Here is a 19,126-nt window from a genome sequence, read left to right as displayed (position 1 = left end):
AGTTTATTTCCGACCTATTCCTTGGAATGCAACTCTCTGCAGGAGGGCCAACCCAACGACACCCTGCTTACATCTGTGAACCTCTAATCTCTCACCTTGTCAATGCGTCATTTTCTCGGCTAACCGCAACCCTCATCATTCATTCGCAGTATTCGCATCATCTTCATTCGACAGTGCTTGCTTGCGGTTGCAAAGGAAGCAGTCCTATTTTCTATTCGCTCGTACAATGCAAGTAAGCCCCCGAGTCAATTCTTTTCTCCACATCTTTAGTCGTGTAAGTCCATAGATGTATAACCACCAACAGTACTCTGTCAAGAATGAATTGAAACCCTGATAAGGAAGGGCGAACTCACTATGAAAACAGTATCACTTGTCGCCCACTGGGGTATTCTTTTCCGGTGTGTTGAATGTACTGGAAGATAGCTCTAGTTGTTCGACTCGCTCGGATAGAGGAAACACTTTCCTTGTCTCCAGGTCCACACTGTTTAACCGATAACGGAAGTATTATTTGCCTGACGCTGTGGAACTTTTCGTGGAGTATCTTGCCTCTATAGAGTTACATTATGCTCTATCTGTATTCTCACTCTGAAACTCCTGTGGATTCCAGTCAAACTTCTTTGTAATGGTTTTGCCTCGTGACGGTCTCTAATACAGTGAAAGTCTAGACAGAGTATGTCATACAGTCGTCGGTTGTAGATGGACACATTTCGTTGTTTCCTCTTTGTCCACCGTTACGTTTCCGTCAAGCAAGCGTCACACCTAGTCTATTCGGTGTTTACGAGCATTTGGCCAAACTAGGAGGTAATAAAAAGGACCATAAAGTCTGTTCGTAAAGTTTTTTCATACCGTCGTTCACATTTATGGCGTGAAGTTTTACAATGAAATTACAGTTTTGAACAGGATATTCATGAAGCCACGAGTTCCCATGAGTATGACGCACCACTAACGTCCACATTATTCTCGTTTGAGCGGCCATCTTCATCTCCTGACTCTATTATTATGGTCAGATTTGGCAATTCTTACTTAGAATTTCGTCCTTTAAATAAAGCCAGTCTACACAGAAAAGCCGAGCAGCACTACACAACTGTTTCGTCCTTTTTGGGAATCATCAGCAGGGCGCATCTCACGAAACTCAGGAGAGATTCGAACCCGTGACCTACCGGCTAGTAGTCTGAATACGTATCGATTCGACCACCAACGACTAATCAGCGGTTTGAACAACTTGCACTTAAGCAGGACACAGTGTTCCTCATCCTTCAATCACCTGGTCTCACATGCTGAATTGCTTCTCGGGTGATGAGCTCTCATATGGAAGTTTTACCCACCTATTTGTTACTCCGAGTTTGACATATGTATTATGAGACGCTTGCTCGAAATCCGCAGGCATGCACTGCCAACTTTGTTCAGTTTGGAGCTCATCATATATCAACTTTGTTCAGTTTGGAGCTCATCATATAGGCACAGCTCTCGAAGCCTGGGCTAAGACTTGAGTGGCAATCTGGTTCATGTGAACTTTATAACTACTGGAGCTGGAGACCCAGCCGAGTCCTGTACACTCAACACCACACTGTAATCCTTTCACCTACCTCGAGTTTCCATCACCAAGATATTTTTAGTGCTAATTCCATCATACCATTGAGCAAAATGAACCCTTTTGTGTATCTGTACAACTGAATTTCACGACAGCTCATGTATCGCACATTTTGCGGAAAACTATCAATATAATGTTGACTACAGGGGTTCCATGAAGTATCCGGTCCAAACAACTTTAGCATAAATATCTTCTCGAAACAGACCCGAGTTTCTTTAGCGCTGAAAGCAATCGTTTTGCCACGTGCTCTCGTGCGCATTACAAACGTGATCACATTTCTTCACTACGAGTGCACTTTCATCAGTGTGGTTGCTTCCGGATGATCAAGTATGGGTCTAGATCACTAATGGTGATGCATGGCTGTCGAACCAATAACCAGTGCATGCGGGCCGTTCTTCCGAATCACCGCTCAACTTCGAAGCACTCGCAATGGATTGTTCCCGGTTGATTGCCTCGTGCTCCCAAGGAATACTTCGAAACGCTACCTGCTTAGAGTTTCCTTCCAAAACGAATCCAGAATCAGACAAGCTGACAAAAGCCTCAATTACAATCCACTGTACAGGGTTTCATTTGGACAACCATAAGAAATGTTTCTCGAAGAATACTCAGTAGTTCAGAACGTTTTGGATTTTTCATCATTTCAGATAAGCTTTCGATAGGTATTCGACTCTGGTTGAAGAGGAATTATTGCTTTGCATGAAACATCTCTTTCTTAGCACGTGAACATTTGCTCCTTTGTTCCTGTCACTGTGCGCAGTCCTACAACGCATGCATTCAATCTTCCGGAGTCTCTACTCTGCTTCACTAAGACGAACCCCATTGATCTTTTTATCGAAAGAGGAAACGGTTCCTTCAAGAGTTCCCCAGTGAAACTCGCTTTACTGGCAAAACTTTGCTTAGATAAACGATGAGCTGTGGTCAACCAGAAACTGACTATCGTTTCTTGGTTCGTTTTGGATGCGTAGCAGTGGGGCCATTTTTGTTTTGTGTAGCCGTAAAAATGAAATCAAACTCTTCAATCTTACACTGCTTGTTCTGCGTCCTCCTAAGTGTTACTTCGTTGAGATCAAATTTCTTGCTTGTTCATTTTCTCATGAGAGGGAGCATTCTATCTTTTCTTATCAATTTTAGCACAAGAACACCCGAACTCAGCTTCTACCTATTTCATTGAGTTTATGCAGTAGGTGTGCTTTTAAGCCTACGTCGTTGAACTTCTCACTGTACCTTTGCTGTAGTTTTTACTTTCAATCCCATGTTCATCATTTGTCACCTTACACTCAGCTACTGCTATTGGTTCCGATTTGTTAGTCATGTAGGTCTGGACTGAACATCGTGACCGACCTCTGATTGCTAAGTACTCTGAATTCACTTCGTTATCCGTTTTCACCTATACTGTGTTTGTCATTCGGAAATTTGTTTCAGACGCGGTCCATTGGTCCGTTCACGTAGCCTCGTATTTGAGCGAGCAAGACACCTACATCCACATTCGAATCAAATTCAAAAGCTTATTTTCCGCCGTATCCCGCGTACTGTCGCAAAAAAAGCCCAACCGTCAGCCCAGCCTGAACCGTATGACCCAGTCGAGGCACAACACACTTCAAATAGTTCGATATCCTCAGTCAATGTAGCCGTCACCCTGCGCCCCCGTTCGGCCTCTCGTGATGCACGTAGCGTGAACTCTGGATCCACTCTGACCGATATCACGTCCAAGCTGGATACCCTAACTGCTAATAGTGATGACACGGTGATTGAAGAATATTCCCCAACCAACTGTCCGACGATCGAATCTACTGACTCTGAGGCATCAAACTACCTATCGAAGATAGATTTATCTCACAATACTATTCAGCCTGCTGACAAAGACGATCCGGATAAGGAAGTTACCACCCAGCCTCCTGCCCTTGGAACTTTCGTACGTAGTTCAGTACGTTTGCATCGTGAAAACCCGCCTAACATCACCGCTGTCATACCTGAGCCACGTTCGCCAGCAGATTCCCGTGTGATCAGCGATCGAGCACCCGTGGTCATGGTCTACGAATCCACAGTCAATATTCCCACGCATCTTCCCAGAGAAAATAGCCAGATGACGCCTGTTGTTCCTTGTAGAAGGTCATCACGGGAACACTTCGCCCCCTTGTCTTCATCGTGATCCAAACTTGTCTTCCCTCTCGGATTATTCCCTATACTCCACTGATTTTTGCCTACCTTCCGTCTTTTCTGTGGATTTGTACAGACTGTCTTACAGGACTTCAATTGGAAGTTCAAGCAGACTTGACTCATTCATCGTATTTTGTTGCTTGCTGTTCGACCCACGTTGGCCGCTTTACCGTTCTTGTTGACTTATTAACTTCTGTGCTTCACCTTTCACACACGCACACACACCCTTGACGGGTTATGTCAGAGAACGCTTTCTTGCTGTTTCTGGTTATTTTTTCTTATTACTTATCGGCTAATCTTCCCATAGGTGAAATAAACCTTCAGGGTATTTGTGTTTGGATTTTGTATCCGGTTCAGTTATAAAGTACCCTCCTCTACAACGATGACCAGACTACCATAATACTTTTCGCCAACCACAGATCACTGGACCTTTTTGTCTCCCGTTGGGCGGTCTCTCTTGCAGCAGTAATCATTGCACCCCCGACATTTTACTCTCAATATGAATCAGTGATATATTAGCATGCCAAAATATGTTTTGAGAAGTGCTTCTTAACATGTAAGCCGCAGCACCATGGCTTAACACGAAGTAGAAAGGACCCGGTCATCATGAGGTACAAACCGTTCACTTGGAGCCCAGTACTTGCTTTAGCCTTTTGTCAAGATCTTCAACAATGGACATCCTCAACGAAGGCAAAAACTGATCTGTCTCTTGGGTTGTCTCAACAAAGAAGAAATACGTTGCTATCTTACGGGCATGAGTCAACTGGCCAACCAACCAGACCGATCAACCAAACAATCGAGTATGATGGAATGTAAACATACTAAAAGATAATCATTCAGCTGTAACACCCTTTCGGTGCCTAGCTGCCATGCCACCCAAATGGAACACGAGGGCTGGGATACTGTCAGGTTGCCCAAACCTAGACAGGAGAAGTCGAGAGGTAGAGGTCGGGTCCGAACCGCGGACCTTCCGGTCAGTAAATTCGCGCTCCAACCACATGAGCCATCTCGCCCCCATGATATCAGTAATAAACGAAACCGCCCGTGCTTCAGCATTCGAGAGCTCCCACGCAACACCCATTTCCCAGGTCACTACCTAGAGCTGGTCCATTAGTTCAGCAGATTGAACTGCTGGGGGGAGGGATTCTTAGCATCATACAGCTGTTTTATCTACAATGTGTGTATGACACAGAAAGACGATTTTTGTTGGTAAGTCGTAACGCCAGCGAGTGTCCGCTAGCGATGCCCGCTTGTTTAAGAGTACAGGTTTTTCCTTGGTTCCGGTATTAGCTGGTCACTTGAAAATTATCTAGAAAGGAATATATATATTCCCTCACCTTTGAACCCCAAACAACCTGAGAACGGTGTTGTGTTTCCGACTGGTGGAGCGACCGAACAAGTATCTTGACCGGCCGAGCAGACAAAGCACAAACGTGGATGGTTGAGTAAGTACAGTGACACCTACACGCGTTCAAGCATGCCAGTGTCGAGTGGGACAGTCATTTGGCGGGTACGAAAAGCACAACACAGAAAAACAAGCAGAAATCAATAAGTCCACAAGACGGAGTAGGTGAATGAATGGGCGATTTGTAATCTGTCGGTTTAGGTTCATTCGTCCTCGTAATGTATGCGGGGTAGGACTATCGTATGTTTCAAACCCGTTCATGTAGACTTTTCCGTCGATAAGGTATAGAGCAAACACATCGATTTGCATCCGTTTACATTGATCTTCAATCGACATTAAGAAATGCATCTGGATGGGGTGTAATGTTCTGATTGCTACTTAACTGCGGCACTCAGCATTGTGCGCTGATGAAATATTCATCAGCTGAAGAGTTGACTGTTTCGGTTTCTTCGTTTTGAATTTGTCTGTTATGAGTACAATCGACGACCTACCCTCAGTTTCAATCCAGTCAACTGTGCTCAAGATTCGTTTTTCAGATTTTAGCCTTCTCAAGTCACTGATCTCATGACAGTTAATACGTATCGCACAAACTGAAGACTACTCTTTTAGACGAAGATTTTTATTGGTTTAGAAGTGCCTTTCCACGTGGTGCAATTGAGTTTTATTGGTTAGAAGTGCCTTTCCACGTGGTGCAATTGAGTAGGATGTCGGGATTCGGCGGTAGGATGTACCAACAGTGTGTCAATATGTCAGATAGAGTTTGGTAGAAAAGCCAGCTTTATCTGCTATCACTAAGATTAATATCACTCTGAGCTGATCCAAATAGGGCTCATTGCTCCGAGATTCACGTACAACAGCCAGATTTCGGAAATATCTAATACGTACTTCGAGTACGTTTACATCTCAAGGAATAAATGTCAACATAGTTGGTTTTGTCAATTAATCAAGCGTCCCGATAGTCTGAACAGAATGACGCAAAGCGTGATGTTTGGAGCTTACGCTCTCACAGACTTCAGTATATTTTCCAAGGTTCACTAAAGTCATCTTATTAGTGCGAAAGAGAATGGAAAGTAACAAAGGTAATTATTATGACTGATATTGCAAACAATGTGACGACCAAATGGTGATTCGCTACACGGATCACGTGATTGGTATTTTTGCGTCTATGATTACCACAGTTGACAACAATTTGATAGAACCCAGATAGCATTTCCAATAAAATCAGACGATCATAGGTTCATGCAGAGTATCGTTTCGACGAACACCCTTTATCCTGCAGTCCAAAAAGAGTTTCTGCCGATGAAGTGTAGCCTTGAGCTTCTGGGAAGTCAATTAGACAGAAAATATTCCCCCGTTGATTCATAACCAAACAATCGTGCACTGAGGGCCGGATCTTTGTCTAATGACAAACGTCATGTATAGGGTGCGATATTAGCCAAATTCAGGCGCGTTCTCCTTCAAATCAATTATTTGACTGACACGGAATCAATTATTTTCCTTCTTTGGAATTATGTGGAAAACACTCGGCAGTTATACTAACAGGATTTAACTTCTACATTTCAACCAGGATAATGAATTGCGATTTCCCTTCGTTCATTCACCAGGCCTTCTTGAAATGACTCATTTCCCAACATAAACTTGGGTTCATGTGCGTCCCCTAGCGAGCAACAGAATTTCATGCTTCCAAAAAGCTTCGGTATTCCTCGTACGAATGAGATTACCTGGCTTTGAGTAGCCCATAATAGAGAGGGCTCACCAATTGTTGGTGCTCTAATTGTGACGTAATTAAGTTGATTATCCGAAGATAACAAGCATTAACAAATATTCGTCTTCGAGAAATACACCCATTTGCAAATCAATGTGGTTTTCACGAGAGACTCAAGTGAATCTCTCGTTTATGGTATTCTACAACTGAAGGTGTTGCACACAGGCCGCCTCATGTTTCAGTTGGCACGATATTCGAGATATCGCAGTGTATTCTCATAAAGGATTCTACTACCAACTGAAACATGAGGCGGCCTTTGTGCAGCACATTCAGTTGTAGAATATCATGAACGAGAGATTCAGTTGAGTCTCTCGTGGAAACCTAATTGATTTACAAATGAATGTATTTCTCAAAAACAGTGCAATTTGGGTTCAAGTAGATCATAATGTTGACGGAAACTCGGGGACTGCGCCTAATTGATGAGCCCGAGACAGAAGGGCGAAACGGTCGTGGGCTGTCGAAGAGTTTCCAGCAACCTTGTGAGTAGTTTCCTTTATGAAAATATCTGTCTTACTAGAATGTGATGAATACAATAGTTAGGTGCACTTGATAAAAAAAGATGCAATGCGAAAAGTGGATTAAACCGAAAAGTGACTTATCGTTTGAGGGCACTTCTTGGGAGTTCCTGAGTCAAGTTCCGGACGCGGGGCGTGTCTTCTCTGCAGTATCGCTGCTACACGTGTTCCGTAGTTGTCCGTAGAGACCTGTTGACCTCCTGTCCTGTGCGCGCCAGTGTGTGTATTGAACCTAGTTGTATGCCTATTAATTGTGTGCATTGTGAAGAGAGGGATTTCCCTTCGTGTTTGATGTCCGTACGAACATAAATACAACTTGACCTGATGTGTTGAAGTTCATAATCCTGGCGCATTACGCAAATGGTAGCCGCGTAAACAACAATGGATGGGAATTTGTAGTGTACATGTTGTCAGCTCAGGTTGCAAGCTGAACAGGAATTGTCACGTGGTTTTGGTGTTTGTGACGTGTGATCTGATGAGCGACCTCTACAGGCCTACCTATCGATGCCTGCCAAATTGCAATAACAGGTTATGTGATATTGGTAGGTTCCTTATTCTGTCACATAATTTCCAGCTTTTTCGCTTGACGGAAAAAGTTGTAGGTGAATTTCCCCCGTCTCTTTAAAAACTTCTAGAGACTGCCGGACCATGCCACCTTGCATCCGTATAGGTTGCTTAAACAAGGAATACCATGATGCCTCCACTTAACTAAACCAACCACCAGAGCACCTAGTAAGCGTGGTTGACAAATACAGTGGAACCTAACTCACCTTCACAGTCAGCAAACTACAGTAGATGGATGCTGTTGGCTGGTGTGAGAAAGTGGCTGATTGCGTTAGATTCTAGAGTTCAGGCACCATGTTGTTTATTTTTTTGTAGATCGTGATGGTTTCTAACCACGTTCTAAAGTTTGATACAAATCGCTTCGGTGGATGTCCTTAGCGCTCTGTTTCGCTCTAGCTGATCCTGTCGTGGCTTTTCCCGGTAGCTTGACCACAAGTGGTGTTCAATTGAACTACTCGCAGATTTGCAAGTAGATTAATTAAGATGCGTGTTTATCGTATGTCTGACCGAGCCGCAAAGGACAAGCCAAGATAAGCGTATGCCAAATTAGTTCGTTTTATATAACAACGACGGAATCGAGTGTAACTTTGTGCTGGTGTACAGACGAATACAATGGGCCGGGGGAAATTCTGAACATTATACCCAGGTGAGACAGTCGGCAACAGTCCACTTCGGAGTAGGTAGCTTCCGCGTCGGTTGGTATTGTTTTTTGAAGTTTTGTGTCGCTGTATTCCAGTTAACGTAACTGCTTCCGTAAGTAGATATAAAATGAGGCTGCAATGCATAAAAAACGGAAATTGAGACGTTTATTCTAAATCCAACACCATTTCGCTTCAGAAAAATGCTCAGGCAGATAACAAAACTGGCACGAATCCCCATGGTCCTTATACCTTCAAGAACAGTCCGTATCCGGGAGTCAAGATCAAGATTACCTGAGTACTGTGCACTCACTTTGTGAACTGTATTCAATGAACGACTTGAACCAACCCAGCTGACGTTCTAATCGCTCTTAATCACAACGTCAAAGGACCCATCTCCTCAGATCATCCGTCAAGCACACCCTACTCAGCTACATTACTGAGTAATTTGGGAGATCGGTAAAAACAGATTACCATCCACAATGAGTGCAAACATGTCAACACAACTGAGCTTCGGGCTGCTTTTCACTAAACCACTGTCATTGTGAGAAAAATATACCTGATTATCTTCCTCAGTGTTGAAAATTCGGTAAAGTCGGTCAGTGGACTGCACGTCATGAGGCACTCAGTTCAAAACCTCCAACCCATAGCGATACCCAGTTTTGTATAGTTTGGGACAACCGAATGGCGTTCGATAACCTTTCCATCTCCGTTAAACGGTTGAATGACAAGCTACCAGTTTTTTTTACTGCGAAACATCAATGTAGAACAAAGCTATCACGCTGGCGATGGTGACCATGATGAGAAGGAGAATGACGTTTATTTTTCACGCTAAGAAGGATTTCAATTTATACTGTCTTCTAATTAGTTAGTGTTGTGGACCACAGCCCCTGATGCCTTCTTATTACCGTGAACCCAGGTCTGGATAGCCACTTGATTGCTTGGTGCGCTTCACTAAACCAGCGAACGTCAACGAATGTGCGAGCCAGCTGTTCTATGGATCACTATCGCGTACAAACGGTCAGAAGTGATACTAAGAATACAACTCATCTGTCAAGAGCGAGTACAGAAAAAGAAGGCTTGCTCTGTCCAGGAGAATGTTGCAGCAAGTTCAACCATATAAGGTGCAATACTCACTGATCGCACGTTGACTTATGGCAATAGAGATAGGATATTCCCCCGTACTTGGCATCAATACACAGATATCCCACATTAAACTTTCCAGTCCTTCACTTCAAACCAAGCATATTGTACATTGGCCTGGCAAACAGCGATTTTTCACTCACTATCTTCGGTGATGCTTCCCCCATGATCTTTGTTTCTCCCGAGTGTTCGACACTAGGTGAACCAAACACAAAAGACCCCTCGTTCTTGCTTTCGCTCAACTTTTGCACCTTGACAGAATGTCACCAAATTGTTTGCGCCTAACTTCATGGTGTTTCACGTAACTTATTGACCAAAGGATAACCTCTTCCAATAACACCACATCAACGCGAAAAGAGAACATGAACTTTTCTATAGAGGAGAATGTCGGTAGCTCAGGTAGCGTAGATGGTCATTGGCTTGTTCGCTGAGCTGGGCAATTTGGTTGCAAACGTTTCATCACCAATCGAGGTGACATCATCAGTGCGTAGTTGTGCGTAGCGGTGGGTTAGTGGTTGTGCGTTCAGTAGTGTTACGTGTGTGTTGATATACGTGCTGGTAGCCGAGGATGACCTTTGACCGCGATTAGTTATTCCGTCGGGCGGTTCCATTGGTTGTTCTTTTTATCCCGTGTCCTCATTCGCCGATGCCTACGTGACCTTGGAATTTGGCATCCCTCGCCGTCGTAGTCTGGTCGGTGTTGGATTGACCTTTGTCCTTCCGAGTTCCGTTGAGACCTTTATTGATTTGATTCCGAGGAGTTCCTTGTTTCTTCGTTTGTTAATCCATTATTCGGTCCTCCTTGAGTGTTTCGGTTGCGATGTTCATCTCTTGCACGTAGAGGTGCGTAAATTGGATCCAGTTCGATGCACCGGTTGATTGAACCTGCCGTAGAGTACCATGCTTCCAGAAATTCTCTTCCCTGTCGCGTATCTCCGTTTGTAGCGACCTTGGGACATAAAAGTTGCCATCAGATGTGGCCTATTCTGAAGCACGTCTGTTTTTAATCAGGTTTAGCCCACGTGCTGACTAAAGCGAATTCAAACGGAATTACTCCAGCTGCCTGATTGAGTGTCTGGAAATGAAGCAACTCGGAATGATTTCGCTTTTCTTCACGATAAAGCCTTCGAATAAATCATGGTTGTACGGCAGCGAAGCATATGTTTTGAATACTGATATCACGCTATCGATGATGATGACGATGATGATGATGATGATGGTGATGATGATGATGATGATGATGATGATGATGATGATATGCCTACAGGTCAGGTATCCGATTGCTGCGGATCAGTGTCAGTCTACCAAATTACAGTTTACTGCACGTGTTTGTGCAAACCTTGAAAATTGAAATGAGAACTTTTCAGAAGAGCTTGATAAACAATCGGTAATTTTTCATTTGGGCAACGTTTCGCCTTTGACACTAAAGCCTCATCAAGCCATCGCTTCTGTGTCAAAAGCCAAAAGTTGCCCAAATGAAAACCAAGCCCTCCTAAAACGATGAATTCTCAATGGGTTCCAAACTTTTCCAGTTGGTAGAAATAACATCTTCCTTAGTATTCGTAAATTATTCGGGCACAGACAAATTTGTGGAGCTCACTGTATCCTCCTATCCACACACTGTTGTGGAATTCACGCGCAGCGATAAACGTCCTTTGCCCCAGCGTGCTGAACTTGCCCGTGTATGACCACGAGCTTAGAAAAGATGAACTCCTCAGGTTAGGCTTAGTTGATTGATGGCAGTGAAAACCACCGTGAACTGTTGGATTTGAGGTTTTTACGCACATCACCCGACTGAGTGCCCTACATACGTGTGTGTGTGTGTCGCAAGGGGCGTAAAATTTCGGGACACAAAACAACATACGGTTAATTAATGCGTTTCGTTTTTCATTGATCAGGGCACGTACAAGAGGAAACTGGATAGAACGTTGGGCATCTTGCAATTTGGAAAAGGATCTATATTAAGTCATCAGCATCAGCGAAAAGACATAAAACCACCGTGTGGAACAAAACCATTCCTGGAGGTGGTCATCCAAGTACAACTATTCACGTCTGTGCAAAAATTTAAGTACAATGGAAACGCCCTACATATGTGTGTGTCGCAAGGGTCGTAAAATTTCGGGACACAAAACAACATACGGTTAATTAATGCGTTTCGTTTTTCATTGATCAGGGCACGTACAAGAGGAAACTGGATAGAACGTTGGGCATCTTGCAATTTGGAAAAGGATCTATATTAAGTCATCAGCATCAGCGAAAAGACATAAAACCACCGTGTGGAACAAAACCATTCCTGGAGGTGGTCATCCAAGTACAACTATTCACGTCTGTGCAAAAATTTAAGTACAATGGAAACTGTCTCATACAAGGAATGGGATACTCGGAAAAATTAACTCTCAAGCAATTGAAATCCAAAAAAGTCATTTTATCCGAACCCACAACACCCTTATGGGCGAGGGCCTTTGAGTTGCTTACTCGGAAGCTTTCATCAATGAGATATTTCCGGTTTCTTAGCAAGCGAAACCCGTCCCCTCATTGTCTAGTACCGAGGAGACATACTCTCAATTCAGTCCAACCCGTTCGTTCTTCATCTCCCGACCTTGACCAGTAGTTCACGATTTTGGAAAATGCAATACGCCTCAGTCAATCTCTGCAGTTCAGCCCTCCAGAATCTGGTCTAAAACAACCACTAAGTGGGCGATTTCACTTTGTTTTGTTCACTTTGCAAACGTCCCTAGGGGTGGGTGTTGTCAGCAGCCTAGATCATCAAACCGAATATATTGAGATCTGAACTCCGTAAGGACAGAACTCATATCCGGCCACTCCGATTGCGTTGGCCTTAGCAAAAAGGGAAAGATAAGAATTATCCGGCCACTCTTTGTCCGAAAATTAGTCAGTCTCCAACCGACTGTCTGAGTTTTTATCTTTCGTTTGACTCCTTTCATGTTGTTAAAAACTAGGTTTTTGACCGTGGCCTTTTCGACAGAGTTTAGTTTAGTTCTCCGTTACCATTCTGTTTGCGACCGAGCTTCTACAGCGGACCTCAGTACTTGTACCTACCTGACGTGATTTTTCGCAACTTTCGTAGGTGTTTACACAGTTATTGACTTGGAACAATCTGACACTGTTTTATCCGTTTGGAACCGGCCCAGATGCAAATATTTTGGTTTTTGCGGTGTAGATCCATCAGTTTATTCCACCTATCCTTTGAAAATGACTCCTCACTCAACTGAACAATGTGCAACGTCAAGTGATCCTTGACCCACGTTGTACGCTGAGCATCGTATACGAACTTTAACCGGATTTCACATCTTGGTGGTTTTTTACCTATGCGTTTCGGTTGAAAAACAGATTCAGAATGTTTACAGCACGCAAAAACTGTTTTTTATGGAGGCATTGCTTAGAGTAAATAATTACGAATCTCTTACCTGGGCTGCATCGAGAAATGTGTAAAGTCTTCGCATGGGGGTCCCTGAGTTTTGTCTGCTAAAGGCAACCTGATAGGATGTTTGACTGGGAACTTCCTGATCCCCAGTGTTCCATCGGAGATGGTCTCCTGTAGTGGACTTGACTGGCGCTGTTGCACATCTTTTCTTTCCTCCCTGAGGCACCAGAAATCAATAACGTACAATATGACTTACTTGAAGGAGACTGAATAGGTTACTTCCTAGAGTCCTTCTATTTTCGTGCTCTGAAAATACGTGCTTTTTGGTCGGTTCCTATGCAGATATGTTGCGAATAGACTGCGGCTGATACTTACCGCCAAACGCTTCAAAAACAATGGAGGCGTGGGTGGACGAGCAAGTTGGCGAAATCTCTCGTTTCTTTCTTTACGTACTGCATCAAAATCATGTCCAAAATAACCGCTTCGATACTGTTTCGAAAAAAACCCACTTCATCATGAATTCGACCGTCTTACCCACGAGCCGGTGTACTGTGACATGTCTGTTGGCCGCTGTCGTTCATCCATTTTGTATAAACGATCGATTATTGTTCATAGTTGCTGTCAAAAAACAATACGATCACATCATACGCGGATTCAGTTTTTTCCCGAGTATGGGGATAATCAGAGTGGTTGTGAAAACAATGAGTCGTCGTTATTAGTCACTCATACTGATTATAATCGTTATCACTATTGTTGTAGTCTTGAAAGGTTCTATCGGTATTATACATAAAGCGTGTAAATAAAACTAAGTGGAAAGGTGACATTTTGCTACTGTATCGCAATAGTTTGACGGATCAATTGTCTGGATGGAGCCCATAGGGCACGCAGCACAGAGTGAGGTTAACTGTTCACTCTAATTAACCCCTTCATGTACTATTTGTAGTTGTAAAATAAACCATCGGGTTTCAGCTGTTTCCGCCCATTTGTTGTAAAAAAAAGAACTTGACAAGACAATATAGATATCTGGTCACTCTGCAACAACGATAGAAAGACCAGGTTGCGAGATAGGTCGGCCTGTATTCAAGTTAGTTCACTTAAATGGCAAACAAATTTGGCAATAACTTTTAACCGGGATAGTGCACTGTCGTTTCCAATCATAGGAAAGAAAGTTTTAACCTGGTTATTTCCCAATTCCTAACAGATCATCTGGCTTAGAGAGTCAATATTCCCGGCATAGGTTAGCGCGGTTGTCAGTATAGCTGTCGAGAGTTAACTTCGGTAAACAAATGCCCCAGTAGGTAGCCGTACTTTGGGTAGAGCACTAGAGACCGCAAAAATACATGAACTACACCCCACCGTGTGAGTCAAACGACGTAGGCCCAACTGTGATCCGCCTCGCCGATGCATTTGTACATGGTGAGCCCCGAGTTGCCTGTGTTATATCATAGATAGTTGAGACAAGGTAGCCACCAACAGTTGATGTACCATTCGGTGGGCCTATACTACTATCAGTAATGGAGTATGGATTTCCATTTTGGGCTGCGCGCTTTCCCAGACAGTCGGGCCAACCAAGCAAACGGCGGGCTTCAAGGGTGTGGTCTGTTAACGTGTTCAACGGTCATCAAAAAGCAGGTTTGAAGACATTGAAAATATTTACCCTGTCTTGTCAATTTCAACACCAACTTCAACCAGACAATCGTTCCCAGGAACATGACATCGCTCAGCAATTTACGTTTGGCAGGACTGGCATTAGTAACCAGAAAATAACTTTCTGGTATCACGGTGCTCTATTGTTTTAAACCGATATACACACGTTTGACATCTTCAAACCCAAAGTTAAATTTGAATTCTTTAACGAAACTGGCGAATAACGTCGGCGGTATACTTTGAACTAATCGGGCGTTTTATTCACCCTACGGAAAGTAGCTAGACCTCACTCCGCCGCTACGTTCCGTATCACATGGAACTGCAAGGGCTTTTATAAGGTGATGTACCATCCGAGGTGTTCAGCTTACAGGGTTGAGTCCACCCATGTCCACATTATGCTGGGACGTGTACTAACAAAGTTTGGTGGACCTTCTCAGTGTGTTCAAATACCTAATCTCCGTTGAACATGTAATGTCATTTTGCGGATTCGATTGCAAGAGACAGACAGTTGGGAGTGAAGGACCTCAAGAAGTGAGAAACCGAAGACGTTCTAGTAACGACACCATGACAAAATCTGATGAACCTTCTCAGTGTGTTCAAATACCTATTCTCCGTTGCGGATTCGATTGCCAGAGACAGACAGTTGGAAGTGAAGGACCTCAAGAAGTGAAAAACCGAAGACGTTCTAGTAACGACACCATCTACTGCATCCTACGTCCCTGACTCTACTCTGAAAATATTTTGAGCATCCACGTTATAAGTGGTTATCATGTAGCTGGTGTATTTTGTGTGGAAAGCTACCATCTAATCAATCCCTAGCTCGGGAAAATTCTGTGCATTTATTATGGATGATCTTATTGTGAAACTCAATCGATCAAACAAGAATTCTATCCTTTTGCGAAAAAGTTTGATGACAATCGGTAGATTAGAAAATTCTGTGCATTTATAATGGATGACCTTATTGTGAAACTCAGTCGATCAAGCAAGACTTCTATCCTTTTTCGAAAAAGTTTGGTGACAATCGGTAGATTTATTGCTGGGCAACGTTTCGCTTTTGATACAAAAGCTTCGTCAGGCCAAGTGACTAGGTTTCGAGGTTGGTCGAGATTTAAGGCTTAAGAGTACATTTCATACATCGTTATGCTTTGGTTGGAGAAAAACCTTCTCTTATTCTTATTTCCCTTCAGTTCCGTCAGCCCTACCAAGAGTTGCATGTTTTGTTCAAATGAACAGGAAATTTCAACTTATCACCACGGCAACCCTATGACTGATGGTGCTTTCCTGTTGCATCACTCTCTAGTCTAAAATGCTTTATCTAGAGTTCTCTTTTAGCTGGCTTGAGCATAACTTAGGCTATCTACCTTACCTAACTATAGCTTATGCCGAGTGGATTTGTCCCAATCCAATCTTTTCCAGTTTTCTTGATCGGGCTGCTACCACCACATACCAAGCTGCAGAGACGTTTCCAAGCTTATGTCTATTTTGGTGGAATACTTTCTATTTTTGGCAGAGGCCGCAGTGAACAGCTCGCAGCTATCCACACCAAGCAATCGGTGTATCTGAGGAGAATCCGGGTGAAGGGATGGGAACAACTTCACCGGGGGAAATGAAAGATGTTGTTGACCTTAAGGTCAGCATTTCGATCAGGTTAAGGTAACCAACGTCGACAGGGGCACTGAAGTCCCGGAGAACGTGCTGGCCACCGTCCAATGCGACCCGTCCTGGACTTTCCATTGTTGCGATTTAGTCTTGTTAGTTCCATAGCGCACGAGTTACTGAACAGTGAATGAGAAACTGAGGTTGTTCGAATGAGCAAAGATAGAAAATCGAGGCCGCTCAAATGTCTTAAAAATTCATGAAGAAGACTGACCGTTTTGTTTACATGTGATGCGGAGGTAAAGAAATTGGCGATACAAGCGGACGTAAAAACAAGAACTTTGAACTTCTGAAGAACAGAACTAGGCCATTTTTAAATCGGGTTCATCGATTCAACTCTGAAGGCTAGGGCACCCATTTATTTTCACAAAGCAAACTACTCACAAAGTTACTGAAAACTCTTCGATAGCCCACGACCAGTTTCTCCCTTCTTTGGGCTCATCAGGTAGGCGCAGCCCCCGAGTTTCCGTCAAACTTATGTTCTGCTTGAACCCAATGATTTGCAAATCAGTCTGGTTTTCACTGTAGACCCAACCGGGTCTTGACCTACTGAAGCCTTGCCACAACGAAATCACACCAAATAGGTAGAGTGTCTAATTTTGCTGACCAACTTTGCGGCTCATGGTAAATTTTGTCTCCTGTTTCGCTGCCATGTAAATCAGCTTGCACCTACTGGACCTACTGGGTGTAAACATTATCTTGAATTACAGGATTTACTTGTAACATCACGTTTCCCGAATGACCTATTTTATCGACATGACGGAAAACTGCAAGAAAGTGGGCAGGTGGAATTTTCTGCGCACTGCTAGTTGTTGGGTCCATCTGCTTGACATAATAGGCTGGGTGTTTAGAACTTGAGACGACGTACAGACATCACGTACCGCGCTTTGCCTAAAAAATGTGGTGTCTTTAATTATTTTGAACTTCCAATTAAATTTGTAGGTCCATCTGCTTGACATAATAGGCTGCGTGTTTAGAACTTGAGACGACGTACAGGCATCACCTACCGCGCTTTGTCTAAAAATGTGGTGTCCCTAATTATTTTGAACTTCCAATTAAATTTGTTTTCTCTAATGTGAATGAAAACAGCTGTTCCACATTTTCTTTGTTATTGCCAGGTAGAGGTACGTTTCTGGAGTACATTACGTATTGTCGGCTCTTATATGTACTTAGATGTTTTTAATTAGAGGCTGATTTCCATGTATTAATGAGTTCAAAGGAGAAATGAATACTATCAAAGTGAATAAGCAAGTCTCTGAAGAAGTCAGTTCAGTAACAGTGGCACTTTAAAACTGAAGCTTTTCACCTCTTTTTCCTATTCAAATTAAAGTAGCAAGTTGTAGTGGATGCGTTAAAACGCAAAAAGCTGTCTTACTTGATGCTTTTCCTACGTAGAAACTAGTAACCGCAGGAGAAGTGACAACATTCATTGAGGTACCCTATGCATCGACCTTTTAATCGCTTTTGAATGCCTTCCGGGATTTTTTCACGCAGATGTGTTACGGTGCACCATAACAGCAGTTGGATGAGCTTAGGTCCACCGGCTAGTCTTCTGGGGTACTTTCAGGAAATCCGTTTCCATTCAAAAACTAATTCTGAGGTTTAATTTAACTACTGATATTGATCAATTTCTTCCTCCCTGTAAGTACGATTTTCTATTTGACAAAAAGTGTCTAGCTTAACGTGCTCTAATTTTTCCGAACGAATTCAAATACAATCTATATGGAGTAATTTTTGACCATATTCGAATTCCCGACTATCTCCGAGAGGTAAGTCAAAATAAGAGTAAATTATCGAGTATTTTTTTATCGTACCCCTATGACCAACTATGCCGGACGCCCATCAAATCGTCTTCCGCAGCGCATCCGACAGTACAACTTAAACTGGTCCAGGAAGCTCAGCGTACCAAATATATCAACCGCTACCGTCGATACCCAAACGGGTTTGGGGGAACCAAGTTATCCACATCATCCTTGCTGGCCGGTTTTCGGTTGACCAGGAGACGCATGAAAGGACAAAGAGGACTGGCCTTCTTGAGGCCACGTAAATCTTCCGTTATGTATTCAAAACTAGTTGGATCAATCACCCCGTCTGGAATGGCCTAGGATCGATCGATCTGGGAATTCAAATTGAAACATGGCTTTCCACAGCGATTCGTCATTCCAATGCAGAAAGTGCCCTGCTTGGGAATTCCTCGGGCAATCATAAACCTTAGATGTCACTTTCTGTCTAAACTTTGACTGAATAGTTAATTGTAGTTAAATCATATCGTACGTTTTCCTTCCAAATAAGACATTTGCACCCATCGTCTCCAAACTATACTTTTTAATGGGAAATAAGCAATTTGATCAATTACTCAACTATGGCTTGGTGAGAAAATTACGGAAAAGATTTTGTCTCACCAAAATGAGCATCTGATTGTCATAAACCGTTGCTCAGTTAACTCAAGGACAAAGGGAGATTGCTGAAGGGTTCTTGTTGAAGGTATTGAAATTTCCCCATATCAGTTAAATTTTCATTCGTCTGCCGTCAGCTTTTATGTGAAAAAAATATATGGAGTTCTGCACCTCAAACAGTTTAGCACGAGTGTTTTAAGTGCAACTCCGTACCTCTTATCCGCTATTTCTACCGGTGATAGGCCGTTCAGTTCTTCTAAAAGC

At 43.2% G+C, this 19,126-nt stretch overlaps 2 protein-coding genes across 2 annotated transcripts in view; one reads left to right on the top strand and one right to left on the bottom strand.

Moving 5' to 3' along the window:
- Positions 1–4,158, top strand: part of T265_12571 (hypothetical protein) — a gene marked incomplete at both ends in the record, with an annotated part of 41,212 nt that extends 37,054 nt beyond the window's left edge. The window contains 2 exons of the mRNA XM_009164395.1: positions 3–232; positions 3,014–4,158. Coding sequence (XP_009162659.1) covers positions 3–232; positions 3,014–3,740 — 957 coding nt within the window. The remainder of the gene's footprint in view (positions 1–2; positions 233–3,013) is intronic.
- A 12,185-nt stretch (positions 4,159–16,343) lies between these two features.
- On the bottom strand, positions 16,344–16,544 carry T265_00537 (hypothetical protein; the record flags this gene model as incomplete). Its single annotated transcript, XM_009164341.1, has 1 exon — positions 16,344–16,544. The coding sequence occupies one exon, from the start codon at positions 16,542–16,544 to the stop codon at positions 16,344–16,346; it is 201 nt and encodes a 66-aa protein (XP_009162605.1).
- Positions 16,545–19,126: the final 2,582 nt, after the last annotated feature.

The sequence above is a fragment of the Opisthorchis viverrini genome (genome assembly GCF_000715545.1).
Source record: "Opisthorchis viverrini unplaced genomic scaffold opera_v5_5, whole genome shotgun sequence".
NCBI classification, from domain to species: domain Eukaryota; kingdom Metazoa; phylum Platyhelminthes; class Trematoda; order Opisthorchiida; family Opisthorchiidae; genus Opisthorchis; species Opisthorchis viverrini.
This window is presented reverse-complemented; position numbering and strand designations above follow the sequence as displayed.